General features: G+C 30.5%; 1 protein-coding gene across 1 annotated transcript in view; it reads left to right on the forward strand.

The window, feature by feature from the left end:
• LOC142330478 (LHFPL tetraspan subfamily member 6 protein-like) overlaps positions 1-23,187 on the forward strand; it is a 641,459-nt gene that overhangs the window by 577,123 nt on the left and 41,149 nt on the right. The window contains exon 5 of the mRNA XM_075375742.1: positions 17,212-17,310. Within this exon, the coding sequence (XP_075231857.1) occupies positions 17,212-17,310 (99 nt within the window). The remainder of the gene's footprint in view (positions 1-17,211; positions 17,311-23,187) is intronic.

A 23,187-nucleotide genomic window follows, 5' to 3' on the forward strand; every position in this document is an offset into this window, starting at 1 on the left:
TACAGAACGAAAATTCTATTAGGAAGAGAAAAGTTACAATGGAGTTGTATAATATTGATTTTGTTACAGTTGCAAAATTGACTTATTTTGTAAGTTAGGGTCAGATATGTAAATTAACTCAATTTCTCTCCACAACGGTTAGGGTTTACAGTTGATACAATATATTCTTGTCACGATGGAAATGTCGCTGTTTTATCTAATCTTATATCTCGTATACTGTATATAATCTTATAAATTATTGATACGGACAGTATCTGATAAAAATATTTTATTTTTATTGATCGAATTTATAATTATTTATTTTATTTTTTGCATTCATTGTGATTTTTTTTACACTATTACCTATCGCTTCTCATAATTTCATATTTTTTTCCAGCTGTTTCTCTCACTCCTCGCGTTTTTCTCAAGATTCGTTTTCTTTATAATCCTTTTCCTAGCAAACGTTTATTTATGTTTTAAATATTTTTCTCGAGCTTCTTCATTAATTACGTTGTAATTTTTTTGCAATTTAAATTTGTTTCTTTGTCGATAATATTAATTCATTATGATAAATTACAAAATATATATTTTTTTTTTCAGTTCATTAAGTACTTATATACTGGCCTTAAAAATTAAATATCACGAAGAATAAATAGAAAAAATTACAATAAAGTAATTAATCATAGGACTTTATGCTTACCTTAAGCATAAAGTACGAATAATTAACTCTTTGTAATATCTCCAGTTATAAAAACTAGATACTAACTTAGTACCTAAGTTTATTTTTTTTTTATAATTAGTAAGACTTTTAAATTAAGTCTACGTAGATGTGTACCTTTATTTTAAGTTAGAAATTGATTTATGTTCGTTTTTTTTTGCTGAAACTATTTTAAAAATGATAAACGGTTCAATAAATCTTGTGTTTTACGGCTGTATTACAATATTTGAGTTACGCAGCTGGAACCTGTATTATAATGACTCATTATGAAACAAATTTCCATTTTGATAAAAATGTTCAACCCATCAAAAGCCTACTCTTTTCAACCACGAACCAGTCAGAAGCGGGTACTGTTTAATGGATCAGCTGTTTTCTTACTTTGATTTTAATCCGATTTCAATATTCTGTGTTGCCGGCCTCCATGGCGTGAGTGGTAGCGTCTCAGCCTTTCCTCCGGAGGTACCGGGTTAACCCTGATGTAACTTCAAAAAGACACAGAAAATAATGATTTTTTTTTCTTTATGTTTTTTAAGCGTAATTAATTTCAAAATAATTAAATATTATGGTAATTATCATATGAGATAAAAGTAACCCGAATGGCCTGCAGAGTAATGGGACGATCGGTGGAAGAGCGGTGTTTCCGTTGTTGGGGAACGGGGCACGGGGCGAAGCTGTGTAGTGCTCCTGAATAGACCGGCCATTGTTTTAACTACGGGGAAGATGGTGACGTCAAGATAAATTGACAGAAGGAAGTCCGCTGCACTTCTACACACGCTTTGGGGGGGGGGGGGGTCGAGATTGCAGAAATGTATAACGGAAATGAGGTGTACACGCTATGGAGCGTACAATTATGGTGTCTCAGTCACGGGATAGCCTCATCCAGGAGGGGTGGGAGGCTCCAGCGTCTTATCAAAGATGAGTGAACGGGGACTTCTGGCGAAGACATGTAGAGTTAATCAGACCGTAGTTTCGGTGGGGGATCCCTTCGGGGTTCCCTCATTTGAGGCATGGCGAATAATCAAAACACCGAGCCCCGGCTATCTCAGTGGAACCTTAAGTTTTGCCGAGGTAATTTGAGGCAATGGCACCCTCCCCCCCACACGGAGCTGTAGTTAATGCTTAATTGTGGGTCGGTTCTGGGGGCGGGGTAAACAAAAATGAAAAAAAAAGATAACCGGAAAAAATATTTTGGGAAAAAATTTAATAAAATAATTAAGTATAATAAATCTTTTAAAAATTTGAAAAAACATAGATACAGGTTTGTAACAAGGATTGGTTTATGTCATTTTCTTTTTTCAGCAAAATGTTATTAAATTTTTAAAAGTATGCATTAGGTCATGGTGACCAATCTACGTCGGAAACTTTAGAAATTTGGTTTTTTGTAAGGTAAATTTATGCTTTCGATTGAAATTGCCAAAAAATAACAACAGTTGCTTTCAATTTTTTATTCCAAACGTATTGTTTGTTGTTAATCTTACTCACTTGACGGGTTCTACAACTAATCTTTATTAGCCATCTTATTTTTGTGATGATGACAACTAAAAAGATCATCTAGTTATAGATTTTTAAGTAGACTTTTTCTACAAACGGATTTTGAGCGTCTTCTTCTTTTCCAAATTTTCAATATTATACAAAGTAATACGACTTTCTTTAAAAATTAAAGGAAGGAAAAATGTTTTAACAGAAAAAAAACGATAAATCACTTTTAAAATTTTATGCATTATTAAATACTGAAAAAATGTTTCTGTAAATAAATATTTTATAAAAACAAATACAATTAAGAAAATCTTTTATGTAAAACAAAATAACACATTATCAGAATGAAAACTATATAATAAGAGTGTACAGCACTACACAGAGTCTTCAAATTGAAAAATTCATCTGTAAACATCACGAAATCAGTTTAGTAATGAAATAAAATATTAAATAATAAGAATTTTTTTACACCACACATTGGAGAAAACGCTTTAGATTTAAAAATATAATATCTCATCCAAAAATCGGTAAGCTCTAGGCTAATGTAAAAATTAAAAAAAAATAATATTCTTAATTTTTTTAATGTAAAAATTAAAAAAAAAAAAATTAATATTCTTCAAAATATTTAAATGTCTTTCTTTAGTCCTCGATAATCGGAAAACTTAATACAAATAATTTTTTACAGCAATTATGCATTATTGAATATATCGATTCGAATAGTCCGGATACATAGTGAAGTTTAATTGAGTGAGACAGGAATCCTTGTCGCGCTTCCTTGAGTTAATACATTCCTCGGTCGTGCGTTTAGTATAGCATCTATCTCTCGTTTGATGTTCCGAATCGTCATTAATTAGAACCTAACAATAAAATTATGACCAGTTTAATAAAATATTACGACGTTTGCATTTCGATATAAATAGTTCGCTTGGTCTTGATTATTAATTTCCGCATCGAAAGACTAAGACTGATAATAGATAAACCTTGTGTAAGGCAGTGTACAAAGGTTAATTTATGATTGCCGTGAGAGAGAGAGTATCAATATTAAACCTTATTTAAATAAATGATATTGTGATGCTATTTTGTGATTTGCATACTTCTGTCTTTATTAAATTTTCCAAATCAAAATTATTCATAAAATTGAAAACCTATACATAAAATCTATTTATTCTGACCAGTATAACTTTTATTTTGCGAAATGCTAGTAAAATGTTTAATGAAATGTTAATTCCGATAATGATTGATGTAAATTGTATTACTAACTACCAATTTGGATTCAGAAATGGGCTTTTTTTATATAACAAATCATAGAAATAGATAATGTTTGTAAGACAAACGAAGAAAAGAAATATTCTACAAGAAATTTTTTGATAAATTTAATTAATTATATGGACCTTCTAAATTTGTTTTATCTTTCAAAATTTCTTTTAATGATGATACTAAAAAGTACCACAAGAAAACCAGTTTCAGATTTAATGGTTTTTTTTTTGGTAAGTTGAAGTAAACTATTTGCACAGCATAGAAAGGTGTGAAGAAATACACAAAATCAATATCATGACTAATGATAAATATAAAAACAAACAGGATAATAAAACTAATTTTATAAAGAACATGACTGCAAAAAAACACATTACTCTTTAATATAGGATAATTAAAGAGCGTCCGAGTTACAATTTTGTATTAATTTTGCTTTTAAATTTTTTGTATGTATTTAAAAATATATATATACGTACACGTATTTATATAGCCTAAGATATTCCCAGTAATGTAAGGATTCCAAGGCAGGGTCATATATCTAAATCGGCCATTGAGCTGCTACAGTGAATAAACATACATATATACATACACCCTAAATCCATTACACTCCTTTTTGGGCAGTCGTGTAATAAAGAATTTAAAAAAAATTTATTTTAGCAGCTGCAAACTAATACCAGATAAGAAGTAAATTTATACCATTTACAAAGTGACAAGCTGACCTGGATCTAAATTTAGAAGCTTCTGAATAAAAAGTGTAAACACTATTACTATACCATGGAAGTCGAAAGAATTATTATTTAATTTTTCTTCCAGAAGTGTAATATATATTATATACTTCTAAAGCTATTACTAAACCTACTTGTAGTAAAACCCTTCTCATATTAAATAGAGATTGCTATCTTCTATGAATACATTTCATGACACTTTCTTTTCTTGTTTAGCAACCTATGCTAAATAATTATGTATTTGCTTTGATTATTTCATCTGATTACACATTTTTGCCGCAAAGATTAAATTCAGATTATTTATTATTCCATGTAACAATTCAATTGTATCCTTATGAGACCATTGTTTTATATTATTATTATTAAAAGTAAAAATAAAAATGTTATTTTCATTTTAATCATTTTATATATTTTGGTGATTTAATTCTTGAATTTGCCTTTACATGGAAAGTTGTTGTTTTTATCACTCAATCTGTTTCTGAAACAAATCTATTTGTAAAAATATTTCAGTAGTTTAAGATATTGCTTTATACTACATATTGTAACCTGAAAATTCTTTCAATCAGTTGATATTTAAGCATGGAATCTTACTCAATTAATGTAATAATTAATGTACTCTTGTACGTTAATTAATGTACTCTAATTAACGTATTATTAATGTACTCTTACTCAATTAATAGCTATATTAATACGTGTATATATATATATTATATGTTTAAATACATACAAAAAATTTAAAAACAAAATTAATACAAAATTGTCACTCGCATGCTCTTTAATTATCCTATATTAAGGAGCAATGTAGCTTACTCAATTTAAAAAAAATAATAATTTTGTTTAATATAATATAGATCATAAAGATGGACGAAGCAGGATCAATATAATATATTGAATAGCACAGGTGAAACTAACCTTCAGTCAGAAATATAATTTTTTTACATCAAAAACAAATAAGGAAAACATTTTTGAAAGTATATGTTTGGAGTACAGATTTATATGGAAGTGAAACTTGAACAATTGGTGTACCGGAGAAGAAAAGATTAGAAACTTTTGAAATGTGGTGCTATAGTTGTTAAAAATCAGGTGGGTGGATAAAGCGACAAATAAGAGTTATTGTGGCAAATTGATGAAGAAAGAAGCGTTTGGAAAAGTATAGTTAAAAGAAGAGACATACTTATAGGCCACATATTAAGGGATCCTGGAATAGTCACTTTAATATTGGAAGGACAGATAGAAGGAAAGCATGTACAGGCAGGCAACTTTTGGAATATGTAAAACAAATTGTTAGGGATGTAGGATGTAGGAGGTTTACCGAAATGAAATATGGTAAAATTATATACGATCTAAAAGGAAATGGAAAATATTAGGATATTAAAAATTTGGATGGAATACAGAAGAACTGAGAGATAAATGGTGCAAGGGACCTGCCTAAGGGCAGGTAATCATATGATGATAACATCAAGTTTCGAAAGAAGTAATACAATTATGTTAGATTATAAATTTTACCACGGATGATTATTTAAATATACTAAAGACGACAGTCAATATTTTTTGAATAAATGATGTCAGTTTTATATTATTAAACTACTTTTATTAACAAGACTTAAAATATTCTGAATAATTATTTTTCATCCATAAAATAACTTAATGTAATTACCACTAAAATATTAAGGAATTGCCTTTATATTTGTAAGAAAATACAACAATATTTATTTTTCTTTTATGTAAGTTTGAAATCGTTAAAAGATGTTTCAAGCCAAATACTACATTTTAAAATATTATATTCTTTGTATATTACTCCAAGAGCTTTAAGCAGTCTATAGCCATGTGGTTTACTTGAGAGATTTAGAAAGCTTAAGAAGTTAACCTCTCTGCTTTAAAATGTTCCTAAGAGAACAATTTCCTTAAACGCTTTATTTTAACTTTTATAAATGTATATGTACGTTAAACACAAATATATAAGTCCTATGAGACTGCATTCGATGAATTTATCCCACGAGATTGTTTAACGGTAGTTTAAAATACTACTTAACTTTTTAGAAATAAAACAGATTAGTGGAAGAAGATTTTCCGCATTAACTGCGATTGCTGGATTTTCCATGATTTATTTCTCCTAGAAACCATTAATTAGTTTCAAAATAAAATTATCTTATTGGGTCATATCACGATATTTGTCTGATTTATAAAAAATATAAGTAGAAAAATAATGGTAGTATTTATGTATTCTTTCTCCAGTAACTGCAGTTGTCCTATGCCCAATTATATCTATCCTAATTTTTTTTTTTTAATACAAGATATGAATATTGTGAATGATTAAGGAAATGCAAAACCTGACAGGGATTCAAACCCAGAACCTTGTGACTTAAAGAGAGAAGCAATAATATTAATAATGAAGGTTTAACCTAGTCTAGAAGGTTAACTAGTCTCTGTATTCTGAAAAGCTTAAATCTTAGAGACAGGTACAAACGTGACTCTAAAATTTATGCTTTTTGATCCAATAAAATTTAAGCTAATAGGAGTACAAGTAGTAACAAGTAAATTGAATTTTGAAATTAATAGAAAATTTGATTTTGAAATCAACTAAAATAGCTATCAGAGATATTACATATCTCTAATATGTGTATTAGATATTTTATATTATATTATATATATATTTTTTTTAAATTATAGGAATAGGTTACATCAATACACCTATTAAAAGAATAAATTAATATTTATTACAAAAAAAAAATGACAACACAGTTGTAGGACATTCCCCTAACGCGTCTAACACACCCATACACACAACTTAATTTAGTATGTCAGTACTACAGTAGCGCTCCTTATGGTTAAAGGAGGTACTATTGACGCAGTATACCCACTTTTTTTAGAGTTGAAGGAACCCCATTTACGGGCGCCTGGACAGTGTCGCGATCGCTAACAGGTTCCATAAGATGTTATTAAATGCGTATATGTTCCTGCGCACTACCGACTAAATCTCCATTCCTGGCACATCTCCATCTTGGTACAGCTGGTGTGCATTACTTCAGGAAGGGGAAATACGCCATCAAACAGATTGAGACATCACAGTCAACACACACGGACCTCACACCCACTAGATACCAAACATCAGACTAAATCTTACCACACACTACAAAACATCCAATCATCAGTCAGAAAACATATACGCCGCACACTCCACACATCACATCAAAGCCAGTCACATCCAATCACATAAACAAACACCTCACAGACAATCGAATACTTCTTTCTTTCTTTATTTTTCCTGTTTAGCCTCTGGTAACTACCGTTTAGATAATTCTTCAGAGGATGAATGAGGATGATATGTATGAGTGTAAATGAAGTGTTAGTCTTGTACATCTCAGTTCGACCATTCCTGAGATGTGTGGTTAATTGAAACCCAACCACCAAAGAACACCGGTATCCACGATCTAGTATTCAAATCCATATAAAATATCTGGCTTTACTAGGACTAGAACGCTGTAACTCTCGACTTCCAAATCAGCTGATTTGGGAAAACGCGTTAACCACTAGACCAACCCGGTGGGTTAGACAATCGAACACTATACTATACTTACCTCACGGGTCACCATCGGTCACGGGAGCAGAGCGCACCCTGGCGATCCCCACACTAGCAGTACACCCACTTAGCCAATAGTTTTGTTTAATTTTACAATAAAACATCATAAATTATCCCCACCCGCAAAAAGAAATCATAGCTAACTTTTTCTCATGTGTAACTATTTTTCCACTATATAAAGAAAAAAATAACCAGTTACAGGAAAGTATAAAAATTTTGTTGTCAGCTTTTTTTATTTTATTCAAAACATATTACATATAGAAACTGTGTTTAATTTGTAGCAGAAATCTTTTAAGTTGCTAACGCATTAATACCGCAGATAATCAGGAATATAAAATGTTTTCAATGCATACTTTGTTACTGAATTCAGAATTTGAAGATTTTTTGAAATCTTCTTTTCAAACACTGTTATTTAAAAACCACTTATTGGATTTTACCAATTTTTTTTTATTATATGCAATGACGTATACCGGTTGCCATTTAGATTTTCCAATCCTTAGATATTTGATATACACATATCACTTTTGCAATTGAAGCAAATCGTTTAAAACCTTTTCTCGTTTATACCTTTTGTAAAAAAAAAAATTAGTGCACATATTCTGGTTTAAAAGGAGCAAAGCAAAAATTATTCATAAAATTTACCCTCCTTTTCCACTGAGTTACACATAATATCAAAATATTCCCTTGGAAATTCACTGAATGAGATATCTTTTGCACAAAGATTTTTGAAATTATTAAAATATATATATATATATATTTTACCACTATATATTGTATATACATACATACAATATATATATATATATATATACACGCGCGCGCGCGCGCACCCACACACACATATTTTAACCCAAAGATATTAAATTCTTATTTTATTATTTCTTACAATTCGCTACTCTCTCTAAAAGCAGTGCATAGAATGCATTTTTCATGAAAAAAAAACGGGTACATTATTTAGTTGCTGAATATAACAATTTGTTAGTATTTCTTATGGTTGTAATGCATATAAAGCACCTGAAATACTGCTAATTAGAGTTGCTTTCCCTTAGTATATTGTAATATACTAAATAACCAGGTCCTGCAGTGAACGGAATGATGATGTCAGTTGCAGGATTGAATATAACCTGTACTAAAGTGAGCGTGATATGATGATAAGCAATATTATATTCAGGCCAGTTACGATAGGAGAATAAAGGTAGATACGGTGTCACATCTTTACTTTATCTTATATGTTTATAACATTTCAAGTTAATTTTTATTCAAATTTGTAAACAATTTTCTAAAGTATTAAAAAATTTTAACAAATCACCTATAATTACTTTGGTATACAAATAATAAATAAGATTATTAATTAAAAAATAAATCATAAACAGCATAATAAAAGAACGTGTATATTTTAAATCTGCTATTTTTATTTGCTAATTAATAATAAATTCTATTTGTGACAAATGATGTAAATGTTACATTTACGCCATATTATTTAGAACATCTAAAAAATCATTCGTTTATTAGTTATATTTTTACAATATTGTAAGTTCCATCATAACAATTAATTTTTCAGCCTCTTTCATTTCATAAATATTTATGTTTTTTCCTCCGATTTTCATCTATTTCAATAATTCATTATAACCCGTATTTATTAAAATCCGTTCAGCCGTTTATGCTTTAACAAGAAATATTCAAGATGAAAGAAAAAATAATTTCAAAGATGTATTAGAACAAACCGAAGGTTAAAAATATTTATGATTTTGTTAATAAAAATGTTAAAAAGTCAACGTTTTTCGAACAAAATTTTATGACTTCATCATTATAACTTTTCTCTTTTCTTTGCGACTATCCTCACTGCCTCGTGTTGGTGTTTACACATTGACATCAACTGATATTGTAAAAACCTTTTTTTCTAGATAGTAATGCATTTAAAATGTAGCAGAAACGTGTCTTGGATTTAAACTTTATTCCTTCATTTTTTATTTTTTTTACATTTCATACTGTTCTAGTTACGTTAAGATATATTCACATCTTTTTTATTCACTTCAACACACTTGAACGTTAAGAAATATATAAAATATACAAATATACGAAACAATACTTTAAACGAACAGAATCCAAAACACTTTTTGACCAAATTACAAATAAAATATAACCTTATAATTACGAAAAAACCATAAGTAGAAGCATCAGCTCAATCCAGGGCATGAATACCGTCACTAAGGATGGAACCCACCGGGTCGGTCTAATAGTGAACGCATCTTCCCAAAAATCAACTGATTTGGAAGTTGAGAGTTCCAGCAATCAAGTCCTAGTAAAGGTGTTTACTTTCATACGGATTTGAATACTAGATCGTGGATACCGGTGTTCTTTGGTGGTTGAGTTTTGATTAACCACACATCACAGAAATGGTCGAACTGAAACTGTAAAAGACTACACTTCATTTACACTCATATATATCTTCATTCATCCTCTGAATTAATTCCTGAACGGTAACTTCCGGAGGACAAACAGGAAAAAAGAGAGGTACTAAAGATGGGCGGAAAACCCATGTTGGTGATGTATCATCACCAACAGCCATGGATAAACACATATCAAATAAATAAATACATATATCTCATTACTATATAAAAAGGCAACGTCGTTTTTGTTTGTCCCGATAACCGCGAAAACTGTTGAATAAATCATTACCCAAATTTTAACTGAATTCATATGATTCTCGGAATGCTTAGCACAGTTTAAACATCACCAGTTTCACTATACATGTATCATGAAGTACTACCAGAACTTTCATAACTTATTCCACTCGTGAAAATAAAAGGAAAAAATTCATATAAACATATTTTTCCTAAAATCCTTCGTTTGCGAGTTAAGTCTAGTAACTCGCAAACGAGTCTTTCGCTCGGATTCGAGCGAAAAATTTCGCTCGGATTTCAGCTACGGCGGTGAAATGAGATCCTACTGAAATTTTTAGGACGTTAATTAAGGAGCAAGAATTAGTGATTTTTGACCTGGAAAATCTAAAAATAAATTTCGAGAACCATGTATGCATTAGTTATGAGAAATCTGCATTGAAAACCATGAAATTGGGGTAAAAATCTTTTTTTTTATGTTTAATTGAGCTTAAGCAATTTGATGGTTTTTCGGTTATTCAGTATTACTGAGAAAGAAATTAGAAAAAAAAAATTTCGTTCGTAGCGCCTTTTTGGCCTGTTCTATAAAATACAAATTATGGATTAGAATATTACAATATTTGTGAAAGGAAAGCTGATTTACATAATTATAATAATGTTTGTTTTTTTTTATAACCTACTCCATTTGCATTAGTAATAAATAATATAAAAATAAAATGTTAAAATATATACCCTTATTTTAATGCTTAAAATCATATTCAGCTAAAAATGAAAAAGGACGATACTAAAAAAATTAAAATGAGCTAATTTGAAAAATTTCACGAAAAAACTTTTGGTGATACAAGTTCAGCGTTCCCCGAGCACTTCTTTTTTTTTAGCACTAGTTTCCTGTCCCCTTTGTATATTAATTTTAACCAAATCGTGTATGCTACTCTATAATGCAATACTAGCATTCTGAAAAGTTTCGGCGAATATTTGATGCCTTCTAAATCAAATAGTACAAAAATAATTCAGTTTATGATTGACAACAATAAACGAGAGTAGTACATTCATAATCAATAGTAGCGCTAGTAGCAGCGTTAAAAGTGGCACTCAAATAACGCAGTACTAGCTGTGCTTATTATAATCGCTAAGTGGAATTAAACAATTGATTAAAGATTTATACAATTAGAAAAGTATATTACATCATTTTTAATTTAATCGCATCGCAACATAGATTTAAAACGTTATTAAAATATCCAGTATAAGGAAAGATATAATAGTAAGAAGGTGAGACGGATATAAAAGTAAAAGGAGAGATATAAAAGATTGAATATGCTGAACTACCAAATAAATGTATTTTTATCTATACTTGTTAAACTTTTTTTCCCTGTTTAGCTTCCGAGAATCTCCGTCAGATATTACTTCAGAGCATGTATGAGTGTAAGTGAAGTGTTGTCTTGTACAGTCTCAGGTCGACCATTTCTGAAATGTGTGATTAATTGAAACCCAACCACCAAAGAACACCGGTATCCACGATATAGTATTCAAAACCGTATAAAATTAACTGCCTTTACGAGGATTTGAACGTGGTAATTTTCGATTTCGAAATCAGCTGATTTGCGAAGACGCGTTCACCACTAGACCAACCCGGTGGGTTATACTTATTAAACATCTTCGATTAATACTCACAACTGCGATCGGCATCATGTGCCAAACGCACATGAACCATAACCTTATAAACATGACTATTATCGCGACATGAAATTGTAACTAACATAATGATGTTAGCGCGATTTCATTTACCATCAAAATTGTATTCATCATCTTCACAAAAATCGTTACCTAACATGTTTTTAAATATATTAACAAGTAATATACAAACTTACAAAATTTTTTATGGTTTCTACATTTACACCATAACAAAATTTATAATGAAAATTTACTATCTGCAAAATTAAAATTTCAAAATTTTCACTAAAATTGACTTATATTTTAAGCAATAAAATTTCTGCAAGTAAAAAAATGTAATAAAAAGTTTTCTTCACACTTTTTTTTTTGTAATAGAGATTAATTGTAAAAAATTCTTTCACTAACACTGCTTTTTATTCTTGTTTATTTATTATTCTTAAAGTAACAAATATATATATATATATATATATATATATATATATATTATCATCTTTACGAATAGTGGATATCCTTTCTAAATTTAATAGAACTTTGATAGCACTGAAGAGCCACAAAGAATTTTTTTTTATTATTAATCTGAATGAGAAATGCCGAGAGACAGTACCTACTCAGTTACGGAGGTCGACCTCTCATATTTTAATTGTAATATTATTGTCGTCTTTCATAGGTGAATAAATCCTACTTTTTTATTTACTAATTCTAGCAAAATTTGATATGGTAATTTTACTATTTATTTCAATAGACAAATGAGTAAAAATAAATCTTATTAGGTTGACTTTCTAATTTTAAATTAGATAACTGGAATGCATATTTATGATTGACCAGAGCGATAATGCTTAAAAAAGTTTATATAAAAATATTTAAAATTTAAATACCTGTCGTCTTTTCACTCTTGGAATGATTTTAGGGTTGGGACAGCCCCGTGCAGGAAGGGTGGGCCGCTTAGGTATCCCACCTTCGATGATTGGATGGGTACTCCCACGTGTCTTCGGAGTTTGGACGGTAAAGTAAGACCGTAATCCCGGTGGGGGATTACTCCGGGAGTTCCTCACTAGAGGCAAGGCATAAAGACCTGAATCCCAGTTGGGGGACCCCATTGGAGTCTCCTAATTAGAAGCATGGAATATCACCAAAAGACCGAGTCCCGGGTGCCTGGGAGAAACATTAGGGAGATTTGAATCCGGGACCTCCGGATGAAAGGCCGAGACGCTACCACTCGCGCCATGGAGGCTGGCAAATTAAATGATAAAGTCTACCTTAATTTTACCGAAGACGTAGAAGTCAGGGCGATATCTTTCGCTAACCGTCGCTCGCTAACGAAGCGTTTTCGAACCTATGGTTTCACGAGGCAGTTTGAAGCGAAGGCACTCCTGGAGCTGTGTTAAGGCTTAGTTGTTGTGTGTCCAGATCTGGGGGAGGGGGGAGAAATTACGCACTCAAAACAAATGTGTATATATAAATAATAGATATAAATTAAATATAATAATAATTATAAACATAAATTAAATATTAATTTTAAATATTTACAATTTTATATTAACTTTTTTTATTTAAAAAAAAAATCAGTTGACACAACGAAGGGGTTACTTAACTAAAAATAAATAAAACATATATTATACATAAGGATGTGTTACCCTTATAAGTTGAAAATTATAAAATTAATAAATCAATAATGCATCGTAAAATAGTACATTATGCAACGAGCCTATAATGATAGCCATTACTGCTATCCACTCTTGTGAAAGTTCATTAATGGCCATTATAGAGAGTTGTATACCATATTATTTCTATGGCTGAAAAAAATATTGAGATAGATTTACATCAATGATAGAATACATGTTTACGGAATATTCTGTTTTATATTTTTCAAAAAAAAAAAAAACATTAAACAATACATTTCTGTGGCAATAGGTTATTAGTCATAAGTTCTTCCTTTTTATTAACATATCGATCGGGTATTTAAAGCGATTTCTTCCTCAGAATCCGACGTAATTAACAAAAGGATATCAAGTTTAACATAGAAACTTTTTCTATTTTACCTCCGGGACCAACGTTACTACTGCTTCAGAGGATGAGATGAATGACAATTTTTGTAGCGTGTGAAAATTCCATTCCTGACTGAGATTTGAATCCGGGACCTCCGGATGAAAGGCCGAGACGCTACCACTCGCGCCATGGAGGCTGGCAAATTAAATGATAAAGTCTACCTTAATTTTACCGAAGACGTAGAAGTCACGGCGATATCTTTCGCTAACCGTCGCTCGCTAACGAAGCGTTTTCGAACCTATGGTTTACATGAAACTACATTATTTTGAACAGTAGATATGTTGTGAGCTAATCTTTTTTCCTCAAAATATTTACTACAGACTCAAAAATTTGTTACGTATGTCTGTCTTTGAAGTTTTTTATCTTCTGCGATTTCCTCCATCAAATTAACCGGATATTTCAATACATGGTTCACCCATCTAGTGCATCTCTACATAATTCTCTCATCAATTTTTTTTCCTCTCGCCTTTCATGTTATATCCTTTTCATTTCGATTTTTATCGATCCACATAATTTTCAGTATCCAACATTTTAACCCCATTTCAAACGTTTTTCCTTCCTGCTTCTTCCATTGTCCACTACCAAAGCGTTACACTCCCCTATAATTACTTGCAATATTTTTCTTTATGAATTGTTTATGTAAATCTGATTTTGATATGTTTACTATTGTTTCCATGTTTTGTTACCTGAATAGCAAAATAGTACTTACTTCTGGCGTACTGCTGCATTTTCCTATCTTGGTGTTTAATTCCTCTGTTTCCTTCTTTCTTTCACATTTATTTATTTTCACACTGAAGATCTCACATAGCAATGGATTTATGCCATTCTTTACTAACTTCCCGTCTATCCCTATAGCTGTAGAATGAAAAGAATTGTAATTTGTCCAATTTGGGAATATGCGGTTTTCACCGGATCTTGACGTTTTGACACCTAAGGAACCCAATAAACAAGATGGAAATGTTCCGGATGTACGTGTGTGGGTACGGTGACTCACCCCTTATTTTTCTAGAACTACTGAACCAATTTTGACAAAATTTAGTCAGATTATTTCTCCATATGAGCCATTGATGCCATTAAATTTTCAACTTAAAAGGTTGAGCAAGGTCAACCTCAGTATCTCGAGTTTTCGCCTAATTAAGGTTTTATTTTTCTTAGGCACATTTAACGGTTAAAAAATAATATTATTTGCAAAACAATTTTTTTTTTAAATCGTCCCCCCCCCCAAAAAAAAAATGCTCTAAACTGGTGGTTAAGTAGTTATACAGACTTCAATAGTAGTACCCCTGTCTCCATAAGAAGCGCTAGTGTAACGCGAACGAAATATGGTATGTACGCGCGCTTTACTTAGAATCATTGAATTAAATAAACAAAAAATATTATGTTTAAATAAAATTATAAATATTTTAAATTAAGTTTTAGGTGTAAGCCATTCATCAGAAAAAAGCCACGTGATGGAAAAATACTACAATTGTGCTGTTAGCTTTTTTTTTAACTCGTCTTTTTTTCTGCCAAAGGAATAGCGTCACGAATCTTTGGTCTCTCTCCGCTGTGGTAATGAATTCTTAAATTGTTTCTTTAATTTCTATATTGCTTTAATTATGTAAAAGAAAAAAATTTGGGATTGTTCTACATTTTTGTTGCACTCTTTTTTTTTATCAAAGTTTTTTCTGCATCTTTTATTCTCTAACTACTTCTCGATTCCTGTGTATATTGTAAATAAACATTTCTTTCCACATATTTATATCCAGATTTCGTTTAATTAAAAAAAAATATATCATTTTACTTTTTTTTTCTCTTGATTTAAACGTGTCATATAAATGGCTTTATTTTATTCCACTTTTTAAATCTGTTATAAAATTAATGTGAAAATCAGAACGGCACATCTTACTTTTTGAAATCGAATTGGTCATCGACTCCTAATTACTTTTCTTTTCTTATTTGATCATAAATAGAATTTTTTTATAAAATGTAGGAGTAGTTAGTTATCTACTAATGTCTAATATTTTATACTAATGTGTAATATTTTCAGGTCTATCTCTCTCATACAGCACAATGATTCAGATAATATACCATTAACTCCTACCCTATTATCCTTGTTTTAATCTTACACCCTCACGCTCAAATTTAGATTGTAGTATAAAATCCTTTCTGAAATCGTTATCAATTTTTCTCCTCCCTGAATTTAATCAGACTATTTTTCTACTCTTAACAGGTTTTCACTGTATTCCTTCTACCTGTTAGCTTTTTCAATCTATTACAAAGGCTTTGTTAGCTAGATATTCTGTAATAAAGAAAACATATATACTCGTATATTCTATTATAGTTTTTTTTTTGAGTAGTTTTGAATCTGAGTATTTAATCAGACCTTTGTTTTCAATAAAAAGGAAGCTAACGGGAATGTACCCAGATGTTAAAAAAGATTTGAGTGAATCGAAAAATAATTTCGTGAATGATCTTCATGGAAAATTTTTAGGATAAAGTACTTTAATTAAAAATTGAATTTATAAACAATTTTTACTAGTTTGAAAAATCTCTCTAAATTTACAGTTTTTCTTCTCTTTAAATAAGTGATTGTAAGGGCGTAAAAAAAATTTGATATTTGATAGTTGGGAAGGATTAAATTTAAACCTAATTCAAATTATGTATGTTTAAATTAAGGGTTTTTTTTTTAAGAAAAGGGATTATTTTAAAACAATAGTAATTACACACACTTTAATTATTGTAGTATATATATATATATATATATAGGGCGGAATATAAATATAATACACTAATACACCGGTGTATGTGTGTATATATATATATATATATATATATATATATATATATATATATATGTAGTAGGCTGTCAACACAATATTAGTGAGCACAGAGCTTAGATAACCACTTTAGTTATTATAAATGAAGCTACATTCAACTTTTTAACCAGCTATGATATATGATGCTACCGTGACAGGCTATCATTAATCAAAATGACAATAACAATTAACAATATTTAATCTGTATAGAGTACACGCAAGGTTATTTTATACATAAAAGTGACAATTATTATAATAAATAAAATGTAATTGGAAAAATTATTATTTTTTCAAGTCATTAACAATAATGTAGTTAATTTGGTTATTTTATATATGCTTGCAGCTGTGTTGGTTTGTGGTGGAGGTGCTGTTTACCCAGTTGGCTGGGATAATAGAGAAGTTAGAGACTGCTGTGGAAATGCATCCCACGTTTATAAATTAGGTAAATAAATATTAATTACAAATAATTTAATGTTTACTAAATTAAATATAATATGTTGTTTTATTTAATAATATTTACTGTAATGAGTATTCTATTATATTTATTTGATATTAAACAATGAGAAAAAAATTTAATTAATGTAATACATTCAGAAATGTATTTAAACTTGTTTTATGTGGATCAATGTTACCTTAAAAATTCGGTAAAAATTTTATTGTAATTTTTTTTCCATTTACTATATATATATATATATATATATATATATATATATATTTATGAATATACTGTTCGGGTCAAAATGAATCGCCGAACGTTTTATATGAACTTATATTGCATAAGCCATGACATGTATTCTATTTTGTTATTATACGACATATAGTGCAATTAACTAAGCATAAATTTATTTTATTTACAATCTTTTATTCATTGATTTTGAATTTATTTAATTTATAAATTTATACAAAATTGCTGTTTGATTCTAAAGAGTCAAACCAACAAGTGATTCATTAGCAAAATACAAAATATCTGAATATATATTTTACTGTTGTATATATATATGCAAGTCTCTATATTAATCATTAGTACGTCTAGACTGGTAATTTTATTCAAATTCCAAGCTCAGACTATAAATTCAATTGTATATATTTTTTGAATGTTTCTGTAGACCACTATTCAGTCAACAAATAATATATAATAAGGAATAACTATGAATTACTGGGAAAATTACAGCTTTTTATAGTAAAGAAGAAATATCTGGGACCGAAATTCATAAAACTGGTCAAATTAAAGAGGTGATATTGTTGACTGGTATGAAATAGCGGAATTGGAACGTTGCGGCCAGTAGAATAGTGTCATCTAGTGGTAAACGGGCAGTTAACACTGGTTACCAAAATAAATGGCACTGGTCACAAGTTCACGCCGATGAATACGCAAAGTAAATAAAGCTACAAGCATCAATATTATGAGTTGAATTGTGGATTTAATTAAAACAGGATGTGCTTCAGCAGCAGTGATGATTGTTTATTTATTATTTATAATATTTTTAATAAATTCTGATTTTTAAAGAAGAGAACATTTGTGAAATAAAAAAAAGATTGGAAAGTATAGAGCGAGTTTCTCAATCCCCTTCTAAAGTTGGGAAAGGCAGAATTGTTATTGTTTTTTTAAGTAGAAGCTAATGAATCTGAAAATGTTTAATTACATTAAATATAAATTAGAAGAACATCTAAAATAATCATCTTGATGATCCATAGATATAACAAGTTACAAATATACTGATTAGACGAAAAAAGAACACAACCGTTACAGAGCCCGGCTAAAAAAAAAATCTGGGGTTATATGAGTGTGACTTTCTTTTTTTGTTTAGCCTCCGAAACCACCGTAAGGTATTACTTCAGAGAATGAATGAGGATGAGGTGTATGAATGTAAATGAAGTGTAGTCTTGTACAGTATTACAAGTACAGTATTACAATGTACAGTATTATCGAATTCGTTTGAAGGTCCTACTATTCTGTGAATAATGGCCTAAAACCAATCTAAGAAAGGTTTTTTGATATCACCAACCATTGGCCCAGGGGCGGAAAAATGGGGTTTTGAAAACAAAAAAAAAACCATACCTTTCTTAATAGGCACAGTATCCAATCGGTTTAAAGTGGTCGTTAGTCCTCTAAACATTACCAACCTATTGTCTGAAAAAGGTTTTGATATGACCAACCCTTACGAAAAGGGATGACCAAAATGTTGCTGGAATTGTAGGATGGGTCTCATCGTATGCTAAACATGCGAAATTTTTTTTTTCACATTCAATTATTGTCGTATTGAGTAAATTTGAAGTTTTTCTTAACTTTAAGGTGGAAATCTTTTTTATCCCCTACTTAGAACCGGTGAAATCTTCCTCCACTTTCCGCCGAACTTTCGATCGACACATTCTTGAGATAAGTTTAATTAAAATCCAAACATCAAAGAACACCGGTATCCACGATCTAGTATTCAAATCCGTATAAAAGTATCTTCATACGAATGTGACCTGGCGAGACTTTTACGGTTTAATCACCTGTCTGGCTTCAACTTACAATACGATCATAGGGGATGATGTGTAACAAATCCAGATAAGCAGAATATTCAGAGAATGAATGAGGATGAGGTGTATGAATGTAAATGAAGTGTAGTCTTGTACAGTCTCAGATCGACACATTCTTGAGATAAGTTTAATTAAAATCCAAACATCAAAGAACACCGGTATCCACGATCTAGTATTCAAATCCGTATAAAAGTATCTTCATACGAATGTGACCTGGCGAGATTTTTACGGTTTAATCACCTTTCTGGCTTCAACTTACAATACGATCATAGGGGATGAAGTGTAACAAATCCAGATAAGCAGAATATTATCATTCTGATTTCCTAGGCCATCAGTCATTTAACTGATCTGATGCACATTCACATTTTCATTATATCAACTTACTTCTTATATTACACATCCTTAATTTTTTCGTTTCATTATTCTAATTACAGTATTATTTTTCTTATTATCATTCTACACTTCTTTTTACAACCAAATTTACTATCTCTGAGTACCTTGATATATGAAACGTTCTTTATAGTTGCTGTTTCCTTCTAGCCTATCGCAATAAAATCCGAGTTCCGTCCTTTGAGGTAGATTTCATAAGAAATCTAACTATTGTAATGGGTACCATGATTCGACTTCCGGAAAATTTCGATCTATCTTCGTGTTTCACATTCCCTAGACCCCAAAACTACTGTCAGTTCTAGATTTTATATATACCATTTAAATATATATATTTCACGTTCATCTGGACACGATAACTGCGGTAATGTTGCACCAATCATTTTAATGGGCAAAATCGGACGATGGGGGTGGAAATGGGGGCTTTTACGAAAAAAATAAATAAATCACTATAACATTCTTATTAAGTAAAATATCGAATTCATTTGAAGTTCCTACTATTCTGTGAATAATGGCCTAAAACCAATCTAAGAAAAGTTTTTTGATATCACCAACCATTGGCCCAGGGGCGGAAAAATGGGGTTTTGAAAACAAAAAAAACCATACCTTTCTTAATAGGCACAGTATCCAATCGGTTTAAAGTGGTCCTCTAAACATTACCAACCTATTGTCTGAAAAAGGTTTTGATATGACCAACCCTTACGAAAAGGGATGACCAAAATGTTGCTGGAATTGTAGGATGGGTCTCATCGTATGCTAAACATGCGAATTTTTTTTTTCACATTCAATTATTGTTTTATTGAGTAAATTTTAAGTTTTTCTTAACTTTAAGGTGGTAATCTTTTTTATCCCCTACTTAGAACCGGTGAAATCTTCCTCCACTTTCCGCCGAACTTTCGAGTTTTTAATGGCATCTATTCTTAGTTGCTATTACTAACCAGATACTATTACTTAGAATAGCCACAATTCTCTATGGCTTAAGACTGAACATCAGAAAGACTAATTACGTGGTCGTCAGTAAGGAGCAGATGAGGGGTTTACAGACAGCGGTAACGTTAGAAGGATAAGAAATTTTGTGCTTTAGAGGTAGTATTGATGAACGATAGGAACACAGTCTGGAATTGAGAAGGCCAGATCAGATAAGCCTTCTATTGATTTAAAAACGTGTTTGTGTCACCAGACCTTTCATTGGTTTGCAAACAAGAATGTTCAGATGCTATCCTCTACCCTGTTGTATGGGGTGGAATCCTCACCCCATACTACTCACTGAATCATCTATTAAAAAGCTTGAAGCCTTCGAGATGTGGTGTTACAACCGTGTATATAGGTGTATTGGATGTTAAGGATAACAAAATAAACGACTCTTAGCCGGATTAAAAAGGAACCAGAAAAGATTTCTACCATAAAGTTAAGAAAAACTTAAAATTTGCTCAATATGATAATGGTTGCATTTGAAAAAAGTTTCACATGTTTAGCATACGACAAGCCCCACCTTCTTACATTACCAGCAATATTTTGGTCATCTCTTGCCGTAAAGATTGGTCAAATAAAAAATTGTTACAGACAAATGGTTTAGGTAATGTTTAGAGAACTAACGACTACTTTAAACCGATTCGATACTGTGCCTATTAAGAGAGATATAATTTTTTTTGTCTTCAAAACTCCATTTTCTCCATCCCCTGAGCCAATGGTTGGTGATATCAAAAAACTTTAGTTAGATAAGTTTTAGTCCCTTATCCACAGAATAGTAGGAACTTTAAACGAATTCGATATTTTACTTAATAAAGTTATGGCGATATTTTGTTTTTTTCGAAAAAGTTCCCCTATTTCTACACCCATCTTCCGATTTTGGCCAAAAAAATCGGATCAAAATTCTTTTCTTTTTTTTTTGTCAAAATTCTAAAATTATCGTATTTTGGCCACAACATGAAACACAGAGATAAATACAACTGTTACGTCTAGTTTTACTGGGAAAGACACCAAGACATCTTGTTCCAGACAGGCAGAGGACATCATGGCTAAAACATTTGACGTAATGTTTTGGAATATCGAGTATGTCTGGTTTTAAGGCTGCGGTGAGTAGGATTATGATAGCCAACGTTAAATTCTTCATTTTTCGTATGTGTAAATTGATGTTTACGTATTTTTGTCTTTTGAGGCCATATTGGATCATTTAGTCGATCAATTTCCGGTGTTCTTCAAAGAGCGCACTGCTTTAACCTTCCGGTTCTGCCAGTACTTTTTAAAGTGGTCTGAACTTTCTTTTCGCATTTCGTCTGTAACCTCTACTGTGCATCTTTGGTTCTTTTCTGTAGAGATTGTGTGTGCTTTGAGAGCGTTGTTTATATTTTGTTTTTTTGTTTTTTGTCGAAAACGTCCTTGATCCACAGTCCAGTTTCTTGGAAATCCTTCTTAATTTCTTGACGTATTTTCCACTGGTTTTCTTTTCCATATTCCTGAAAACCAGTGGTTTCAGAATTCCGCATTCAGCCATTCTTAAAAAATGAGAAATCCCCTTTTTTATCGCGCTGATAAAAAATTGATTTCTTTGTATACGGTTTCGTTAGTGGGAATTCTCCAGACTCCCTTCTTGTAATTTTTGTTTAAACAGGTTCTGTTTAAACAGAACCTATTATTGTAAGTCCGTCAAGTTAAACTTTTTGCTTAGTTTGCAGTCGATCATTTACTCTAAATATTTAAACTGCTGAACTAGTCTAATCTCATTTAATATATATTTAAATTACTTAGTTTAATTTAATTTTAATTTTATAATTTTTTGCACTAATTTCATAACTGGAAATTATTATAGGTGGATATATTTACATACATCTTCTTTTGCTGACTAGTTTCTATTATATTATGTAATAAATGAGAAAAAAATAGAAATCAGCACATTACTAAACCAAATAAAGAATTATTAACCAGTTAATAAACATGTAATATCATTTCGCTTTTTCTTCATAAACAAGAGTTAAAAACATAACAGGGACAGAAACACAACAGACTGAGGTTTCCCTGAGGAATCCTCTAACCTATTCCTAGTACAGTGGTATGCGGAAGTATCTAAACACAACATCGAGTCAAAACTCCCAATGGGGAGAATCTGTTCTCTCATTAGTCGTTTCTACCAACAAACAGGAGTTCCGGTGCATATATTACAAACCCATTTTCCCTAGGGTTTAGTGATATATTCATCCCGTTTAAAAATAAAATGGTCTAAAAATTTAATTTCTTCAGGTTAGTTTTTTTTTAGCTAAATATAAAAAAAATTATCATAAATTTTGTTGGATTTTTATTTCCGTTTAGATCTAGGATTAAAAATATATTTAAATTAAGGTTTTCATGTCCTTTATTCTAGTTCAGCTCGGAATATGTTACTTAAACAGAAATATGCATTTATATTAAATGA

The sequence above is a fragment of the Lycorma delicatula genome, chromosome 9 (assembly GCF_047948215.1).
Source record: "Lycorma delicatula isolate Av1 chromosome 9, ASM4794821v1, whole genome shotgun sequence".
NCBI classification, from domain to species: Eukaryota; Metazoa; Arthropoda; class Insecta; order Hemiptera; family Fulgoridae; genus Lycorma; species Lycorma delicatula.